General features: G+C 49.3%; 1 protein-coding gene across 15 annotated transcripts in view; it reads right to left on the reverse strand.

The window, feature by feature from the left end:
- C4_1H12orf75 (chromosome 4_1 C12orf75 homolog) overlaps positions 1 to 20,532 on the reverse strand; it is a 358,071-nt gene that overhangs the window by 105,498 nt on the left and 232,041 nt on the right. For 11 of the 15 annotated variants that reach the window (XR_014981318.1, XM_085653217.1, XM_085653215.1 and 8 more), the window contains one exon: positions 9,167 to 9,259. The exons of 1 other annotated variant lie outside the window; for it this stretch is intronic. Coding sequence is in view for 13 of the 14 variants with exons in the window: in XM_085653217.1 (XP_085509343.1) it covers positions 9,167 to 9,259 (93 nt within the window). In the remaining variant the exon portion in view is untranslated. The remainder of the gene's footprint in view (positions 1 to 9,166; positions 9,260 to 20,532) is intronic. 3 more of the 15 variants (XM_085653212.1, XM_085653209.1, XM_085653205.1) reach the window with 1 other exon arrangement.

Genomic DNA, 20,532 nt, shown 5'->3' on the forward strand with positions numbered 1-20,532 from the left:
CAAGGCCTTGTGTGAAATTAACTTCTATATATCAATAACAAGCTGGAGGTTTTTGGTGCGATAGAGCCAAGCTACAGGGTTGACTTCATTGGGGGCTCCGGAGCAAATACGTCCTTTTTTCCGCAGCACCCCTCCTCCCCCTCTCGGCCATGGGCGGCAATCTGAGGGATAGCCCCGGGCGCCAAAAGCTCTAGCTACACCACTGCTCCAGCACATAGGGTTTATGAGAGCGCCATTGTTTATCTGTTGGTAAATATATCCTTTTCAAAGTTTTGACTATTGTATACAGGGCCTATTATCAAACTGATCCCAAATTCCCATATAATGGTTTTGATCTACACCGACCACAGAGAATATTGAGATCTGTCCGTAATAATCTTCTAGCTATCCTGAAGTTCAGATTACGAACTAGGGGTAATGGACAGATCTATATCTGTTCTAGAAGGAAAGGCGTGGAACAGTCCTGTGCTCAGTCAAAAGCAAGCTGCCTTTCTTGCTACTTTCAGAAGAATTCGGAAAACGTGTTTTTTCACTCAATCTGAAGCGTTTATTTTCTGGAGGGACAGGTTTTTTTCCTTTTATTTGAGTGTGGTTTGCACCAAGATGCCTCTCAAGGTGGTCGTTGCGATTTACAAATGCCAAGTATATTCATTCCTAAACCAGATGCTGGTATAGCAAACCTGGCGGTAGAGGATTTCGGTTGGACATAATTGCTGATTATGAGGGCACCAGAGTAGGTTGCAAAGAAAAAGTTAGAGTCTCAGTCACAACCTGGAGCTTGGCTGGAAAAGCAATGTATATGGCTGGAAACTCTGATCAGTGGATACACTGTATGGGCATAGACAGGAGCAGATTACCCTTCACCATTAAAGCTGCTGTTCACACTGGTTCAGGTGTGCAAATTAACGATGGACTGAGATGCAATCCCGAGTAATTGCCAGTAGCGGAGATTAATTTAAGCATTCTATCACTTTTTGTATACTTCAGCCCAATGCCCCAAATGGACAGGTGTGCCCAGACGTGGGTTCTGTGCACACTGTGCCTCTGGAGCAAAGGTATTATACCTGACTGATAAGCCCTAACCAGGCCAAAATTAGCCTAGACTTGCCTGCGTTTCAGTCCAGGGAGGACTTGAACTGGCAGTTCGGGCTGGACTGTTCCTATTGGAGTAGGGTCAAGACTGATTTGCATCAGGGACAGTTTCTCTATTAGGGCTCTGGGGTGCCCCCCTTTGGCATTTCTACACATTTACCTCGAACAATATTAAATAGATCAATTTATTTAGCTATACGATCTGCTCTGAAGCAGGCGACTAAAGCCAGGCAGTAAATTAACTTTCTGCAATGTGAAGCATGACGCAGGGCTTACATTTCTAAATTTCCCTTCAATGCCAATGCCTTTGCAGTCTACGGTGGTATCCACTATGGGCCAGTGACACAGTGAGCCTCATGGGTTCCGGCGTCAGGTCATCATCCCTGTGTGAGGCCAGGCGTCTGTCATTCACAGCCTAGAGCCCACCATTTCCCATTCGTCACACAGTAGGACTGGATGCAAGGACGTGTAATTTGGCACCTTGTCCTTGGTAATGGTAGGTGGTATAATGCTAATCTTGTATAATCTATATTGGGCTGAGCCCCTTGGTCGCCCTACCTTCCCTTCCAGTGACCCCCCTAGGTCCTAGCTGCAGGTCACAGGACCCTTTAGAAGTGGAGAGGATGTATGTCTTCCCCCGTGAAACGGATCCAAAATACGAGCAGGGTTTTTGTTTCCTTGCGAAGTGGATCCAAATATCTGAGCCAAGCGCAAAGGGAGGAATATGTGCTTATACTATAGGCAGTATCATACTGTATAGCATTAAAACTGGCCCTATTGTCATACCAGTAAGGCCAAAAACGTGGACTGATTTACGAACAATTAATGTTAAACACTTTAAGGTAATGCACGTCAGATATTTAGTACTTCTTTTATTTCTAATTTTTTTTTACTTAATCTTGCATTGGCTAAAAGTGTGTTTTTTCACTAAGTTGTGTTTTTGTTATTTTTCTGCATCTTTTCACTCTTGTGAAATGCATACTTTGAGTCCTGCCAGGTGTTTGAAGGGCTTTGATTGAGAGCTCTGTCGGTGAGGCTGTAGGCAAAGCAAAGTGCCTGTCAGTGGGTTGGCCTCTCTGCAGATCACACAGAACAATGGTAATTTATTCCACTTGCAATTGAAATTCTGTGTAAATGTGTGAGACTGGGTACACAGATGTTAAAATATTTACAAAGCAAAAGTAAAAGAAAACAAAGTGCTTAAATGTGAATGAGTGCAGTGTATTTTTAGAGGTGGTGAAGTGAGGTGGATGTGAGGAAGTGCATTTGGGGCAAAGAGTGAAAAGATGGTGCTAAAGAGAAAAGCAATGAGGTTGAAGATGTGCAGATGGAATAAATGTGCAGAGAAAAAGGACATACATTTCTAACAAAGCCCACATAACTGAAGGCCAATACTCCTTCCTCAGGCCTAAAATATTTTTTAATTTTAGTCTGACAAATTCGGAATTGAAACATTTCCAGTGTTAATTGTTTATAACAAATCACTGTGGTTACTTATTTATCCTAAACAGCTAACAACCATTGGCAAAGCCAATAGTACTGACAGGTTTTGGGTTTATGTCAGTTGTTGTATTATATATCTGTATGCAATAACATAGCAGAGAGAAACCAAAATACAGATCAGATGGCACTCTATGGGATTTACATAAATTAATTTTACATGTTCCCTTTTAAAGAGCCCCAACTTTCTACATCCCACTTAAAAATCTGTTTGCACATATTGCTATATGACTGATCGCAGCCATCAGCTGTTGGTGCTTCCCAAAGCCTGGATAGAGCTTTTTTTTTTGCAAAGTCGATGACACACACTGCAAGACAAGGCGGCACACACTTTAAAGGGCCTGAAGTTGTTGTGCTGTACAATTTGAAGATTCGAGTAACTGTTCAACATATTAGTGCAGTATTTCAAGAATATACGTGCCCACTGATTTATAAACTGTGCTTTCTCACTGAATTAATTTGCTTTAAAATGCACCATTTGCAAATCTTTTTAAATTTTTTTCCTCAGAAGGACGATCCTCCATCCCAGACATTTGTCCATTAAGCTTGCTCACTATGCTCGTTACATAAAAGAAATTCCCAACTTTAAAGCCCACCTCTTTTAAATGCCACCAACCGCCACTGATTTGCATACTGCTGGGTCTAAACGGAGGTGACATGGTGTGCAAAATAATGATGGACTCGGATGAGACCCAACTAATTACCAGTGGCTGAGATTGAGTCAAGCATTCCATCTGTCACTTTCTTGTAAACAACTTGTTAAGGAGGTGCACAAGGGTGCATGTGGAGTTGTGCAGGAGGCACAATGGCAAACTGTTTACACATGTAGTAAGTGAATAGCGTGCTCTTCAAACTATAGTGTGAAGATGCCAAGGAAGGTGCCTTCGGGAATGCAAGAAAACGCTGGTGCAAAAGCAAGTGCACAATTCAAGCCAGGAGCACTGTGAATGTGCCAACCCTGGGCCACATGAGCAGCTGCTGGATTGCTGTGAAGGACATTTGCATGTAGTCTTTTGTAAGTGTGTGTACGCACTGTGACTAGCTAGTAATCACAGAGGAGTGGGTTTCTCAGGCCACCAAAGAATGGCCGGCACCACAAATCATGCATAGCCAACTGTGAGACCCTGTTTACAAATAGGAAAGGACTAGTGTCCTTGGCCTTCCCGTAACCAAACACTGCTGTAGATCTCAAACAAACGAGATCCACAAAGGCCTACAGAGGACTGTAAAGCAAAAGTATAAACAGAAATTACACAGAAACAACTGAGGAACATTGTCCTATACATTCTCCAATGTGAGAATGCCAAAAGGAAAATGGACATGCCAATATGAGTAGTTAAAGAACATTACTACAAACCCTGTTTAGACCATTGGCATCCTACTTCAGCAGGATAAAATCCATGCTACACTGGTAGAATAACCAGTGCATGAGGAATATAAATGCGTTTAAATAAATGTTATTTAAATTCATCTTTTGTAAACATCTTGAAAATATAAGACAGATGTGAACCTCTGTATTGGATGTTGGACACCCGTGAATCAGACAGGCTAGAGAAACGATAATGGACTCATGGGTGGGAGTCGTTAAGCGTTTAGAGAAATATTTTACATCAAGAAGAAATCTGGTAATCGAATCAGATGGTGCTTGGGCGTCTCGCGCAAATCCCATAGTCTTGATATTCACCTGCTGCTGCTTTAAGAAGTCTACACAACAAAATACCTCTAACACCATCGATCGGTTATTCATTCTGCCTCAGTGGTTATCTCAATTGACCCTGGGCTACCATTTATTTATGAAATCATTCAATATTTTTTTTAACACAAATACAAAAACCCATATACACTATTTACATTGCAAACATTAATGTGACCTAATACTTAAGCAGAAAATATACATACGTCCATGTTCCAGATTAGGACAGTGCTAATACACGTCTTATTGACAACAGTGGTCAGTCCTACGTTCTTATCGGGTAATTGGGACTTTATTGTATTTGGTCCTCAATTATTTCTTAGTCCTGGGTCAATTGAGATAACCACTGAGGCAGAATGAATAAGCGATCGATGGCGTGAGAGGTATTTTGTTGTGTATATTGATGTTGATATGGAGTCCATCCTCTATTTCACCTGAACTGAATCACTCCCCCTTTGTTGAATTGCTCTAAGAAGTCTGGCAAGATCCCACACACACTGACCGTGCTGAAAACTGCCCGTCAATCATCATGGAACTGGCTAATGGTATAAGCGCTCACCTCATACTTCCAGAGTTCAGACATGCTGAGATTCCTTCCAGTCCTCCTAACGGTCTATTTTGGGCAACCTGCATTGGGCCCATAACAAAGGAGTTGGGCTACAGACTACAACACAGGGACACCCGGGATCATATTACAGGGGTTCAACTGGCATTTCTTGCTCTCCAGAGGAACATTGGTCATACAGGGAGGGGCTGGAGTGCCCCCTTCTAGAATACGGCTTGTGCAGCTGCTATCATAATAGACCATTTCCTGGGAGTGAGATCTCATGCAAATGAGGAACCTGCCTTGGTGCCCGTCGTATCGTGGCCTAGGCCCAGGGCAGCTGGCAATGACGACACACGGAGGCCAGTTAACATTAGTGGCCAGCTCCGAACTGAGCCACGCCCAGAGCCCTGGGCGATTTATTGACACCTACCACGTTGTCCCAGCGTGCGCCAGGCCAAACCATTCGGGCACGCTCACAGGAACGGTGGCTTAAGGGGGCCACCCCCCTGCACAGTAGGAGACGTGGAATGTTCCACAGTCTCCACAACATTACAGTGCCTGTACTGTATTACAAATATGGGTGAAAATGCAAAGATGCTGGTAGGCACACTGACTGTGCGCCAGATAGGAGGGAGCACGAAGGTCATCCCAATACAGGTAGCTGCAGTAACACCGCATCAGTCTGCCGGCAGCCGGCTTTCCCTATCCACCTTCGGTGAAAGGCAGTCTTACAATGCTGAAACTGCAGCTCTGTATTACACTATTTCACTCACCTCAGCGCAGAAGCCAACTGCGAGAGTTTACACCTGGGCAAAGGACGGCGCATTTTGTTGCGTGATCTGCCTTACACCCTTGTCTCTGCCGGGCGCAGACCAGGGGACCTTAAAATATGCCTTGTTTCAAACAGGGACAGTGAGCCAGATATGCCGGTGCCCGCGTCCCAAGCAGTGGGACATCAGCAGGGCAGCATGTTAGTGGCCGCCCGTCGGAGCCTTCCCCCCCCCCCCCCCCCCCTTGCGGCCTCGCGCGCGAGGCTACGCCCACTTGGTATGTCCCACCTATGGTTTCGAACTGGAGGCGGGCCATTGGGGGCGGGGGGCGCGGCCGTTCCCTCTACTTAGGGGGCCCTCTCGCCCAGTTCCTCCTCTGTTTCCCGCGCGCCGCCCCAGCCTGGACACGCGATTTCGTTTTCCGCGAGACCTGTTGTTGCCGCTACCTTCGATTCTCCACCCGCCCCCCCACTTTCGACGACGTCGTACTTCGAAGTCCGAGCATCCGGTGAGTCTTGCTGTCCTCTCCCACCCCGGCCCTGTCCCTGGGCATGACCAGGTGTACAGGGCCCCTGTGGCCCGGGAGGCCATGGGTGTGGGGGGCGCAAGCCATGGCCACATCACAGCGTTCTAGGCGGGTGTTGGTGATTACGAGGTGGGGGGCAGGCGAAGTGGGGCTAGGTCAGGCGGGCGGGGATCCCTGTCCGAAGGGGCGGGAGTAAGGAGACAGATCACGTGACCCCGTGGATGATCTGTAAACAATTATGTGCCACACTGCCGGGCATCGACCCACCGTGTGTGCGGGCTCACCAGGCGGGTGGAGCAGCAAGGGGCTGCCTGCCCTGGATCGCCCGTAAGATAACCCAATTTTATTATCATACTGTGTTGTATGAAAATAAACCTGCAGCAGTTTTCACCCACAAATAAAGTGTCAGTGTAATCTTTGGGTGACGTCTGTGTATGCGTGTTGTCTGAAGCGGATGACGGTGTGGTCACTATGCCGGTGCCCGCGTCCCAAGCAGTGGGACATCAGCAGGGCAGCATGTTAGTGGCCGCCCGTCGGAGCCTTCCCCCCCCCCCCCCCCCCCCCCCCCCCTTGCGCCCACTTGGTATGTCCCACCTATGGTTTCGAACTGGAGGCGGGCCATTGGGGGCGGGGGGCGCGGCCGTTCCCTCTACTTAGGGGGCCCTCTCGCCCAGTTCCTCCTCTGTTTCCCGCGCGCCGCCCCAGCCTGGACACGCGATTTCCCACCCTTCCGCTTACCCCACGTGTCAGGCGCAGGGCGTCATTGGAATGTTTTAATGTTTTCTTTTGCGTTGCAGGTGGAGTTACAGGGCGATCTGGATGCAGACGGGTACAGTAAGGGTACCCCTGCGACAGGCGGTACAGTAAGGGTACTCCTGTCCGGCACAGTAATGGTGCCCGAGCCAAGGTCCACGAGCCGAAGGGGGTTCTGGGAAGACCGCGACGGCGCCCCGTTAGTCCTTCGGGCGGTTGGGGGGCCTGACCAACCGGGGGTGTGCCACAACACGCTCCGCCCCTGTCCGAAGGGGCGGGAGTAAGGAGACAGATCACGTGACCCCGTGGATGATCTGTAAACAATTATGTGCCACACTGCCGGGCATCGACCCACCGTGTGTGCGGGCTCACCAGGCGGGTGGAGCAGCAAGGGGCTGCCTGCCCTGGATCGCCCGTAAGATAACCCAATTTTATTATCATACTGTGTTGTATGAAAATAAACCTGCAGCAGTTTTCACCCACAAATAAAGTGTCAGTGTAATCTTTGGGTGACGTCTGTGTATGCGTGTTGTCTGAAGCGGATGACGGTGTGGTCACTATGCAATTTGGTTCCAGATGCCATCGGAGAAGCAGAGAAAGGAGGTGCCACGTGTCTTCGGCCCCTTTTTGCAAACCTCCCCAGTTGCCTTTTGGAGATGACACGCTGCTTCCAGAAGGAAATGTAGTTTTGAGGCTATGACAGATCTAACCGAGGCAAAGGAGTAAGCACTTCGCCGCTGCTCCTCTAGTGAGTGTAGCTATCTCACGAGTCCTGCATCCGTTTGCTGTCTTTTATTCCAATGAGGGTCATAATATTTACTCCTGATGGTTCATTAAATATTAGAGTAATGCCCAAGCCCTTTATAGCATCAGGACAGATTTGAGCAAGTCAAAATCACATAACCCTTCCATGCGAAGGAGCATAAACAGCACAACATAAATATGCTAGGTTTTTGTCTCTGTGCAAAGTTTCACTGTACGAAGCAGACCAGGGGCTGATTTAGAGTTTAACGGGTGCAGGGCATTGGCTAAAAGCGACAAGTATCCCGTCCACACTGTTCTGAGTGCACTGATAGCCACACACTTTAAAGAGTGCAAAGGGCCCCCCTAGCTTTTAGGCAGATGTCCTGCACCTACCACCTTTTAAATCCATCCCGGTGTTTGGAGGAGCACTGGTCTGCTCCATCTCTTATGTCACACAAAAACACTCAGCAAACATGCCTGTGCCAATGCCTTTTCTCTTGTGCACGCACGCCTTACAAAGCAAGGCACTGAATGCACCGAGTCGGTCATGGGTAGGGGCAGCCGAGCCTCGTGTATGAAAGTTGAAATCCAGCGGAGCCCAGAATTGCGATGACGGTTTTATCACCTATTGTGCGTTTCCTCTGGATCGCATCTGTGCTTCCCACGGGAACTGCAGCTGACCGCGGCCCCCGCAGGGGGCCACTCGGCAGTCGGCGCCTTAGTGGCCCCGGGGCCCCGGTCACCCCTCCCCACTCCCTCCCTTCGGGGGGGGGGGGGCAGGGACACAGACTGGTGCCCCCCTCCGTGTCAGGGCCGGAAGTGACGCGCAATGCGCGTCACTTCCGGGCCCAGGTGTGAGGGGGAGGCTATTTAGCCTTCCCCCACCCTCACTGGCGACCTCTTTTGTCGCCCACCTCGCCTTTTCCCTCCCTACCGCTTAACCGGCGTAGGCGTGGTTGGGGGGGGGGGGGGGTTCTGAGCGTTGTAATGTTTTCCTTTTCGTTGCAGGCGGAGTTACAGGGCGATCTGGAAGCAGGCCGGTACAAAGGGTACCTCTGCGCGGCACCACGTGGTGCCTAAGCCAAAACGAGGAGCCTCCAGAGAGGTCCCGGAAGCCGGTCGGCGCCCCACTAGTCCTGCGGGCGGTTGTGGGCCTGAACAACCGGGGGCTTGCTATGCGACGCTCCGCCCCGAGAGGGGGGGCGTGAGTAGAATTTCAACGGCACGTGATCGTAAAAAGAATCACTTGGGGGGCAGCACTTGCGGGTCGTTCCCGCGCTGCCCGGCTCATCAGGCGGGCAGGAGAAGAAGATGGTCGCCTGCCCTTGGGTCGCCCGTAAGATAACCCACCCATTACATATACTGGAATTATGTAATAAACCTGCAGCATTTGTTACCCACTTACAACTGTTTCTTGTGTTTCATTGGGTAACCTAATTTGGGGGAGGGGGGAAAGCGGGGTGCCCCTGGGGGTACTATGGTGCCACTCACTGAGAAGTTAAATAGTTCACGGCCATGGGCAATGCAGGAGAGATTCTTACCTCACAGAGATGGTGTGCTTAGACGAGAGGAGATGTTTGGTGGGTGGACATTCTGCAAAAGATTTCACTTCCACTTTCCGCCTGCCATCTCTTCTGTGGAGAACACAGTACTTCACTTTACCATATTAAATTCAGTATCGCATTTCAACAACAAAGGTATTCGCTCAAAACTGTACATTTAATAATTACATGTGATCCTTTTCGCCAACTTTAGCACTTGCAATGCTGGGAACAAGGTCCCCTCACCCGCCCTAATTGGAAACTGTAGACACATTAATTCACCTATCAGCATCCATTATATGGGTTGACTGATCATTGCCTGGATCTTGTTAGGTGCCTCCATCCTAGCAGGTTGACCCTAACAGAACGCAGCAATTTGATCCATCTTAGGCAAAGGTTTTCAACAAGGACAATTCATCTGGCGTGTGGCCTAGCAGGTGGCAAGATGGCTGCACAGACCTCGAAATCCAAACTTCCAGGAAACTCTAGTTCAAACCAATGGTCGTAGTGGGTGGGATTGGAGGGTGCGGCATGCCCATACTTTTTTTGATTTAAGTAAAACAGTTCCCCTACTTTCTATGAAAAAATAACCTTCCCAGGACTGTTAACTCAGAGCCTTGAAATGCTTCAGCCTAAGTGGAGGGGAGGGAGTCTCCTGTGCTGTGAAACAGAGGGAGGCGCAGACAGCTAAACAAGCCTCCTTGCCAGGGTGCCTGCTACCTGACAAAAAAAGGTAAATGTGCACAACTGGTCAATCTGCATACGTAAAGGGTGCTTGGAAGCCGGTAATTGCTTTAATTCTGTGGCTTTCTTGTTACAAAGACCTTTGCAGTGCATCAACTAATGAGGTTTCATAATGTACAATAGTGTATTTCCCACTGATTAACGTAGCTTGCATTTATTCTAAATTTAAGCTATGCCATATTTTATATACAGTTACCTGAAGGTAAAAGACTGAAAAAAAGTTCCAGAATATTTTGTTTTTTTAGCCACGCCTTTGATCTCGCCCCCACACTTATTCACCCCGCCCCCCCATCGTGCGCAGCATCACAGTTCCCTTACTTTTAATACACTTCGACTGCTGGTTAAAACATCCTGTATATGGACATGAGTGACTGGGTCAATCTATGTCTAGCACCGCAGGAGGGTGCACCCCTATCTCAGCCAAGGCCATGTGTGGAGAGGAGCCATCAGAGCTGTGCACTCAGAGGGGTCAAGCCGCTGTAGGACCTGGCCGTCTGCACGCAGAACTCCAACGATCCTTGCTTGTGAGTGACTGGGGAACCGCAAAGCCAAGCGCACCGAGGAGAGCATATACTGCAGAGCTTGGCAGCTCGAGCATAGGGCTAAGAACCAGACTGCGGGAGAATGCAGTAAGGTGCCATCCCCTCTACCCTGAAGTCAGAAGCCCCCTCGAGAGACCCTAACTGCTCCTGGAGAAGCAGTGTACAGAGCGAATGGACACAATGTGAACTCCCTCGCTCAAGGTTGGTATAGTACATGAAGAGCAAGCCGATGGTGAAAGAAGGTCCACCTCATAGCCTAGCATTGAGGTGGGAGCGATGGGCTTCGGAAAGACTTCAGGTGGAAGGTGCTGGTCACGGTGGTGGGCACCTGTGTGCTGCTGGACAGTGTTTTCCTTGGGGAAGTAAGGGGAAGTAAAGAGTGTTATAGTAAGGATAGTTGGACCATACCTCACCACTGTTGGGCTGTGAAACCTGATTTGGTTATTGGGGTGGACAACTTGACTAGGGGGATGTGCTTGTGATCCATGCAGCACCTGTGCTAAAGGTGGCAGCATTTAGCTGTAACATTCTCAAAGAACTCTGGGTATGATGTTGTGCATCCCTGGCTGAAGTCACTTTCCGACTGCCTCCTCTCTGGGCTTCCAAGTTTTATACAACACATTTTTGACCACTGTGAAGCTACAGGTAGGACCTGTCTGCCATCATCTTGGGCAGGGAAGGAGGGGCAAGGCACTCATGAAGACCATCACAGCAGACTCACATCATCTATTCCAAAGGGCCCGGGAGGGTAAAGGATTTTCAATTGGGCCCAGATAGTGGAATTGTGATGATCCTAAAGATCTCTCAGCTTTTTTGCCCATCACACAAGTGCACAGGATCCTTGTGTTTTATGCTCGACCTTATGACTGCTTGAGGGCCATTGTTGTCCAACTACATGAACCTCTACTAATGCCTAGGATGAGAGGCATGAGCACCTATGAAATTGCCCCAATACTTCTTGTTCCTCATTTCACGCCACCTGTGCAAAAACAAGGGTGGAGCTTTGATTCCTCAAAGAAAAAAGGAGCTGGAACTTAAGAACACGATGCTCTATCATGTAAGCTCAAGGGCGTTGTAGAAGGGAATTCCTACCAATTTCAATACTTATAACCTATATGGTACTGTATAGATGGCTAGATGATGCAGGGTTGCAAGTGAGGGGTGTCTCTACAGGGATGAGACCCAAATGTAAAGCACAACTCTGGGAACTGACAAAGGATAGATCATGGAGCACAACACCATCCTTACTAAATTATTGACTAGACAAGTCATGTCTGCAACTTAAATGATTAAAGGGCTATCTGGTCCCTAGTATGAGTCTGATGGGTAGGTCTGAATCCACCATGCAAGAGTGTGGATTGGGTGGGGAGTTAGTTATCCGGTTTTTACAGGGGTTAGAGGGTTGCTCTGCAGGACAAGTATCAGTGAGGGAACTGTAGCTGTGCCATAGGACTCAGGGGAATTTTGAATTAATTCAAATCAATGGCCTGTTTTTTTTTTTTTTCTTTCAACTTTCACTCTACCTGTCGCACCTAACAGAACAATTAGTGGCTCTATTAATATTTACTTTCCACTTGTGTGGCAGTCCTAGAGCTGCTGGTGGAGGATGAATACTACACAATTTCTTATAAACAGCAGGTACGCCTACAGGGGTCCTGTAGCTTGTGATTAGGGCCTTCTTCCACATTTAGTGAGGTTAAAGAATGGTTCAATGCCACCAAAGACCTCATCTTTTATGTGACAAGTCATTGTTTTCAGGGTTGGCAGTTCACCTGAATCAGGGCTATAACACCCATAAGGCATTAACTTGATTATCTAAGCGCCAGGAGTGAAATAAACCAAACTGCTAAAAACAGAAGAACAGAAAAAAGCACACCCTTTGACCACCAATAACATCACACTGTTGACCTCTTAGGTCACTCAATGTCTGCCCTACTTTTGAACTTTTTTTAGCTGGTTGTGGTTTATATAGTTTATTTTACAAATTATTTTAGATAGGATTTGTCAAATGGTAGAGCAGGTGGGGGTTGGGGAGGAGGGGGTATGCCTGCCACCACTACTTGAAGCCAAGCGTCTCCAGGAGTAGTTGCAGCTCTCATTCTTTTAGTTCACAAAAACCTCCTCCAGTGGCAGACCTTCAGAAGTCCACCCTCTCCCAGAGAAGCGTGTACGCTGGGGCCATTTACCAATGGACTGGTCTGGCATGCGCCCAGGCCCCGGTGCAACACTAATGGGAAGAGAAGAGATGAGATGAACCTCCTGTAACACCTCGGGAGGGAGGTGGAGGCATCGTTTGGTAAGTTAGCTTAATGTTTGATAATTGTTCTAATTAATGGACTTGTTTTCAGTGAAAGCCATTACAGTGTATACCAAGTCCAAAATCCAGATATTCACTGGTTTCAATGTTGCGCTATTGCCAAGGGAAGGATTTGTGTCTCCAGTGTTCTTAAGCCTCACACTACAAAGACATCAGTAATGCACTAGACTCGAGAATGACGGGCCTGTCCCACGTCTAACGGGTCACCACAGACCACGAAGAGGCACTAGATTGACTAGAAGGAGGGCGGCGCCCATGCACTCCTCAGCAGCCATTTCTCCTATCAGCTGCATGTCTCGCAGGACCACAGCGGTCACGAGGACGTCAACCAGTGTGGACACAACTCACGGAGCTGCTGGCAACACTGTTTTCGGGACTCCACTCTTTAGCTGAATGCACAAAGCATGGTTCTTGGGCGAGGAGACGATCGTGGTGAATGCATCTCCGCGTCAGTGGGTGGAATCACGATGCATTGTGTCCCCAACCCTCCAGGGGGCCAAACTATTCAGGGGGGCCCCTATTAAACCAAAAACCAATCAACATCTGTAAGATATTGTAGACTCAGAGGTCCTTTATCCCAGTCTTCAGGTGGGCCCCATCATTTTCAGTTACACCACTGGGTGAAATAGCAAGCATGCTGCTCGCCATGCCCTTCCGGCAAATGTGTCTCCCTGCGGCCAATCTGGGGGCAGAGGACAGTCTGGAGTGACAGAAGGGACAACAATTATCTGCAGCCGATTTCCACCTGCGAGACTCTCAGCTCAAAGATACTTTTTGATTTTCAAGTAGCTTTTTGGGGACTGGGAAGCCAATATGGCAGCTAGGCAGTTTGTTTCCTTTCTGTGAAATTCACCAGGGATATAAAATAAACAAGCATTTGCAATGCAACAGGTCTCGCTTTTGGTAGAGTTAGAGCTATTTGCTTTGTAAATGACAATGTCCTTTACCCGTGTGTTTAGGTTTGGAGGGTAGTGGATGCATGTTGTGTGGAGTAGAATTCTGTGGGTTGTATTGTAATTGTGTGGGGTGGAATTGTGTGGTGTGGAGTGTATTTGTGTACTGGAAATATGTGGCATGGTGAATAGATAGGGGTGAGAGTTGCACAGAATATATAGAAAGGAAGATAGAGAGGGATAGGTAGTTTGTGCATGAAGTGGTGAATGAACTCGAGATAGACGAGCCAAAAGTGTGTGTGAGAAAGAGAGAAAGAAGAAGAGAGCAGGCGACAAAGAGGGAGGACCTGTGCACGCAGAAGACACCTCAAGAAGAGGAGGAAAGCATGGGTTTGAGGGACAGAAACTTTAAAATGGCATGCAAAAGAAACTGTGCATTCTTTGTCTGAGCAGTCAGTATAGAGGAGATAGGGAACATGAGGGAGGGAAGGGAAGGGGCAGTGTGAGGGAGAGATGATGGGGACAGTGTGTGTGTGTGTGTGTGTGTGAGGGAAAGTTGACAGGGTTGGGGGAGGTGCAAGGGAGAGATGTGTTGGATTGGAATAGTTTGTTGTGGAATTGTGTGGCGTGGAATTGTGTGGTGTGAAGTAGTGTCGTGGAAATACGTGGTGACATACCTTTGAATGTTGTTTCCTAGAATGACTACTCATCCATGCTCCAAATGGTGACACGTGTTTGCTACTTATAGGGTAAAGCTTTGCTCACTTCTTGAAAGCATTTCCATTTACTGTTTAAGGGCTGGGCCCTGTTCTGTGACCAGATTAGTGTGCCTATTATCTAAGCATGGACCTCTAACTTTAAGTCTTTGTATGAGCATTGGTCTTTCAATCAATTTAGGCACCTTCTACTACAAACTCCTGACGGTATATGACCCTCTTCGTCACATATCTTATAATTCCAACTCTTTGCGGTCCTTTGGCATCTGCCTCCTCACTCGTCCAACCACCCCTAGTCTATAAGCAGAAGATGTTCACATGCAGTAGTGTTTATAAAGCATAATATGGTTCCTTTCTAATTAAGATATTCTGACAACCACTGAAAGAAGGCTAAAACGTTTAAAATATATATATATATATATATATATATATATATACACACACACACATATATACATACATACATACATACATAACAAATACACCTTGTTAACAGGGCAGCATAAAAGAAACCAATGTGAAGAATTGTAAAACAAAATAAAAAATAAATTGTGCTAAAGCTATCTTTTTCACTTTGAAATATGAATGTAATGCAGAAACCATTACGAAACCACTTCAAAGGTATTTGAGCTAGAGGGGCTACTGCTAAATGATTATTTAAACAAAAAGAGCCAGAATCAGCAGGTTTAAAAAGAGTTCTGACATTTCCTGGGTTCATGGTAGAGAAGCTCATCCAGGTCAGATTTTATCTTGGCATTCTGTTATTGATCACATTGCATAATCAGGACTGCAAGTCCCATAAAGCATACCAAAAACATGGACTGGATGAAGTGCTCAGGCATGGACCTCGAAATCTTAAAAGCGCTGTCGTAATCAAATTTCAGCTTATGGCACTTCAGTTCCAAATGGCTGGTATTTTTCTATAAGAAGGGTGTGCCATTCCCATCTGTAAGGAAGATTAGCATTGTGCGGTACCCATAAATAGTATTTCACTTTTGAACGGCGTTCCTGTGAATTATTTTTGATTGACTAACACGTTGTGATATCTTTGGGGTCGCTCGCGCACATGCTATTGGCGCAGCGATCGCAGTGAATGCACTCGGACACTCGTACTCGTCTCAGCGTGGCCCCGACTGTCGTTCCCGGGCCACGCCCCTTTATTTATACTAAGCGCCTGACGTCATGCATCAGCGCTCGCGCAACACCTCCGACGCAGTTAGACTGCCCGCTACCCCATGTCGGAGAACACTACATTCCTTCTAACCTTTATCAAACAACAAATAAACATTGATCATGTAGATCTGTTACCAGTCACTAGAATTCCAGTCCCAGGTCTGTCACACCAAGAAGTCGGCCAGCTGGGAGGATGGAGCCGGATTTCTTCTCAGGCTATATCTGGAGTGCTGTCCCCGCAATGACGGTAACGTTGGGGTCATTCCTTGCGAGGCTTCGCTTCCAGGGGATCTCACCGGGGAGCTTGGCAGACCTCCGCCTGGTGTTCCCGGCACAGAGGGTGCACCCTGGTCGGATCAATCATCATCGTCGGTGGGGGTCGTCCCTTGATCACCTTCTGGGCCTCCCTCCACTGGCGGATGACTTGGTCTGGCGCCCAGGTGTTCTGACAATTACGGCTCCGGAGTCCCGGCGTGCACCCTTTTGAAGAACGAGATGTTGCGTGTGACCTCCTCGGTTCTCTGCTGTTATCATGGTGCCAGTTCGACGGACAACTGTCCAGGGCCTATGTTCAAATGGGAGCCTGAACTTGCTCCCAGGGTACCGGTCCTTGATATAGACTTTGACTCTTACTTGAATGGCTGACCTTTGGGCTCGTCGGTCGGCACTGGCCTGGTCATTGGAGTTGGTCCTGTTGGCTAGGACCTTTCCGGCGAGACGGAGTCCAGCTTGGGTGATGCGGGATGGTGTCTCGCACTACCCGGCCCATGCTTGCCGGTCCTGGAGCTGCCTCTGTCGTAAGATGAGGAGTCAACCGATATTCTCTCAGGAAGCTGTAGATGGCTCTCTCGAGTGGCGACCCATCGGCATGCGCCATGTGTATTACTTTGTTGAGAGTACGCATGAACCTCTCTACTTCCCCATTTGCCTGAGGCCAGCGCGGGGTCACTTTTCGGTGTTGAATCTTCCACGCCTTGAGATAATCAGAAAACTCTTGCCCTTGGAAGGGTGGGCCGTTGTCTGTTCACCACTTCGAATATTCCGTGGGTGGCGATGGTCTTTTCGAATTTTGTGATGACCTCTGCGGCTGTCTGACTTCCAACCACCTCGACCTCTGGGTATTTCGAATAGTTATTGATGATCACTAGGGCATAGCGTCCATCAGGGAGGTGCCCAAAGTCTGCACTCACCCGCTCCCATGGCCGTTGGGGGTTTTCTTCTGTGATAACGGGGTGGGGGTGATCCGGCTGACCCGACGCCTGGCACCACGGGCATGTTCTGACTGTTTGCTCAACCAGTGGGTCCATCCCTGGGAACCATACCTTGGCCCGCAGCCAACTTTTCGTCTTCAATATGCCTTGATGGCCCCAGTGTGCGAGGTCCACAGCTTGTTGAGCCAGACTCGATGGGATCACCAGTCGCGGGCCTCGGAGTAGACATCCGCTGTTGTCCACTGAGAGTTCATCCTTGACCCGCACAATTGGACTCCAAGACGGCCTTCACTTGCGGCGTTCGTCTGGCCATGGAGGACTGAATGGGGCGCCAGTCGTTCGACTGGACCGCCATCAGGGCAAGTTGCAGGCATTCATCCCTCTGGGTGGCTTTTACGATCGTCTCCAGGCTCATGGGAAGCGGCCGGGATCTTTCTGATACAAGCCAGACATATTCCTTCGTGTCTTCGGCGTCCTCTTCTTCCGCTTTGGTGGCCACCCTGGGGTGCCTCGAAAGATAGTCCGCGGGATTGGATGAGCCTGGTTTATATTCCACTCGGTAGTCACACTCCTGTAGTTGAAGGATCCAATTATCAATCCTCGGCGGAGGCTTCGACGCTGACCCTTGAAACAGGGGAATGAGGGGTTTATGGTCTGTGGACACTGAACGGATGGCCGTACACGTAGACGTGGAAATGCCGACAGGCCCAGTGAATGGCGATTGCTTCTCGCTCTATCTGCGAGTATCTCTGTTCTGTGTCCGTCAGGGAGCGGCTCGCATATGCTATCGGGGCCCACTCTCCGTTCCCTTGCAACTGTGTGAGCACTGCTCCTAGCCCATATGGGCTGGCGTCCACAGCGACATTGGTAGATCGGGACGGGTCAAAGTATGATAGGGTTGTGTCTGCCTACAAGGCTGCCTTTGTATCTTTAAAAGCTTGTTCCTGTTCGGGGCCCCATTGCCATGGGGTGGTGAATTTTGTCAGTTCCCTGAGGGGCTTTGTGAGGTTCGATAAGTCCGGGACAAATCACCCACAGAAGTTCACCATCCCTAGGAAGCTCCTTATTTACGAAATGTTCGAAGGTGCCGGGGCTTCCTGTACATCTTTTACCTTGTCAGGGTCCAGGGCGACTCCTTGGTCGGAGAATGTGTAGCCAAAAAAACTGATCTTTCTCTTTAAGAACTGGCACTTCTCTCTGTGTAGGGTCAATCTGGATTCTTTGATCCTCTGGAGGACCCCGCGAAGTCTCTGGTGGTGATCTTCTATCGACGAGGCGTATACAGGTAGATCATCGCTTACGTTCAAGACCCCTGGTAGCCCGCTAAGAACTTCCCGGATGGTGTTTTGGAACACCTCCGCGGCACTTGAGATTCCGAAATTGAGGCGTCGGTAGCACCGGAGGCCGACATGCGTGGAGAATGTGGTGATGTAGCGAGAGTCCGGGTGTAGCGGCAGTTGGTGATATCCGGACCGGAGATCCATCTTCGAGAACCATCTTGCGCCGTTCACTTCTCCCAGGATGTCGTCAATGGTGGGTGTTAGGTGACGTTCCCTTGTCACCGCGGCGTTTGGGAGTCGCATGTCAACGCAGATGCGGACCTGCCCCGGCTGCTTCTGTTTCCTTGCCACTACGATCGGGGACACCCAACGGGTGGGTCCACTGACCTTTTCTATAATCCATTGCTTCTCCAGTGCCTCCAGCTCTTCCTCGACCTTCTTGTGCAAGTGGAACGCAATGCGCCTGTGCCTCAGCGCCACTGGTTGGACTGACTGGTCGATGTGGAGAGAGACTTTTCCCTTTCAGGCATCCGATGCCTTTGAAAACATCTTCGCACTCCTCCATAATGGCCTCTAATTCTTCCTCTTGCACCGCCAGGGCGAATGATATCAGCCTCAGCTCTTCTGCGGATTGTCCGCTTATCAGCATACCGCTTCCTTCTGGAGTCACGTACACTGTGGTGGGGATCTTGAGGTCTTGGTGTCTCATCTCCGTCTTGAAACACCCCAAGAGCGGGATTGGTGTCTTTTGTCCATATGCGAATACTCTGATCCTTGCTTCGCCTAACGGTGTGCATGGACTTAGTCGATTATATAAATTGGCCGCCATTAGCTCGATCGAAGCCCCAGTGTCTATGGTGGCTCTCACGTCCTGGTTGTGGATCTTGACTTTGCACCTTGGAAGTCGTCGTCTCTTCCGTCGTGGCTGATCTACTGTGAATACGTAGTGGACCGGGTATTCTCCCGCGTCATCATCCATGTCCTCTCCTTCCCGCTCTTCAGCCACGGTCTGAGCTGCCTCCTTCCGTGATTTCGTAGACCGGCATACTGCTGCGAAGTGGTTCATCCACCCGCATGCACTGCATCTCTTCCCTCTCGCCGGACAGTCTTGCATGCGATGGGGTGTGCCTCGCCAGCTGCCGCATCCCTTTTTCCTGTCTTGCTGTTTTCTCCCTGTGTTTTGGCGCATTTTGGGCCTCACCACGTTTGTTGAGTCCACCGCATTGACCTGCTCCGTCTTGACAGGGCGGTGGAGAGCTGCCTCCATGTGAGATGCTCTGGCTTACGACAATTCTTTTGACCGGCCCAGGGTGAGGATATCCGCTAGAGATTTGCCACCCTCCTGAAGAATGTTTACTCCGAGTTTGGACGAGTAGCATCCTTGTATTATTTGACCTCGGATTTCTTCCCGTTTGTCCCTGAAGCCGCACGTGCTGGCCAGTTCTTTTAGGCGCCCGTGGAACGCGTCTAGCGATTGCTCAGCCTCTTGCTTGGCCTGGCGAAAGTCCCTATTCGCCATCGGCTCGAAGTGCGCATTTAGGGCGTTGAGAAGCGTTTAGTAGGTTTTGGGTGTGGCCTCCACCAGGGTCTTGTAAATGCGATGGATGTCTTTGCCTCCGAGGTGGAGGAGTAGGGCTCTGCTCCTGTCCCGGGCTATGCCCGCCCCTTCAAAGTAGATCTGGAGGCGATCAGTCCAGTCTCTCCATCGCAGGGCAAGGGACGAGGAGGCACCGTCCACCACAAAAGGTTCGATGGCCGGGATTGACGCCATCTTGGCGCAGCCGCAAACACACCTCGCAGCACGTGCGCTGCCTACCTCATGGGCGCAGTGCCAGTCGCCCGGCCGAGGACGATGAAAAACTGTCCGGCCCTTCCCTGTGGCCTGTCTGTCCTAGGCCTCACCGTAGGAGCCTCCCCCCTCCAGGATGCTGGGCACACTCCACCGTGTGTGCGTGGAAAAACCCCCTTTTGCAGGCACTCTCCGGGGTTGCAAGGCTACTCTGGGATGCAGCCGACTCGCTGGGGGCACACAGCAGGTTAGCCCAGGCCAGGCAGAGCTTCATGGAGCCAGGGCTGTGATCAAAGCTCACTTTCCACATTTGGATCGTCCCATTAACACCTCTGCATGGGGTCGTTTCTTCCCCTCGTCGCCAGTGTGATATCTTTGGGGTCGCTCGCGCACATGCTATTGGCGCAGCGATCGCAGTGAATGCACTCGGACTCGTCTCAGTGTGGCCCCGACTGTTGTTCCCGTGCCACGCCCCTTTATTTATACTAAGCGCCTGACGTCATGCGTCAGTGCTCGCGCAACACCTCCGACGCGGGTATACTGCACCGCTACCCCGCGTCGGAGAACACTACACACGTGACCAATTATATCTGGCATATAAAAATGTAGCTGACGTAATTCATGTAGCCTATATTGGTCAGAGCTCTTTAAACATCAATTTAGAAAAAAAAAGTTGGCTCTTTGCCTTCTATATTATTAAG

Source organism: Triturus cristatus, chromosome 4_1, assembly GCF_964204655.1.
Source record: "Triturus cristatus chromosome 4_1, aTriCri1.1, whole genome shotgun sequence".
Classification (NCBI taxonomy): domain Eukaryota; kingdom Metazoa; phylum Chordata; class Amphibia; order Caudata; family Salamandridae; genus Triturus; species Triturus cristatus.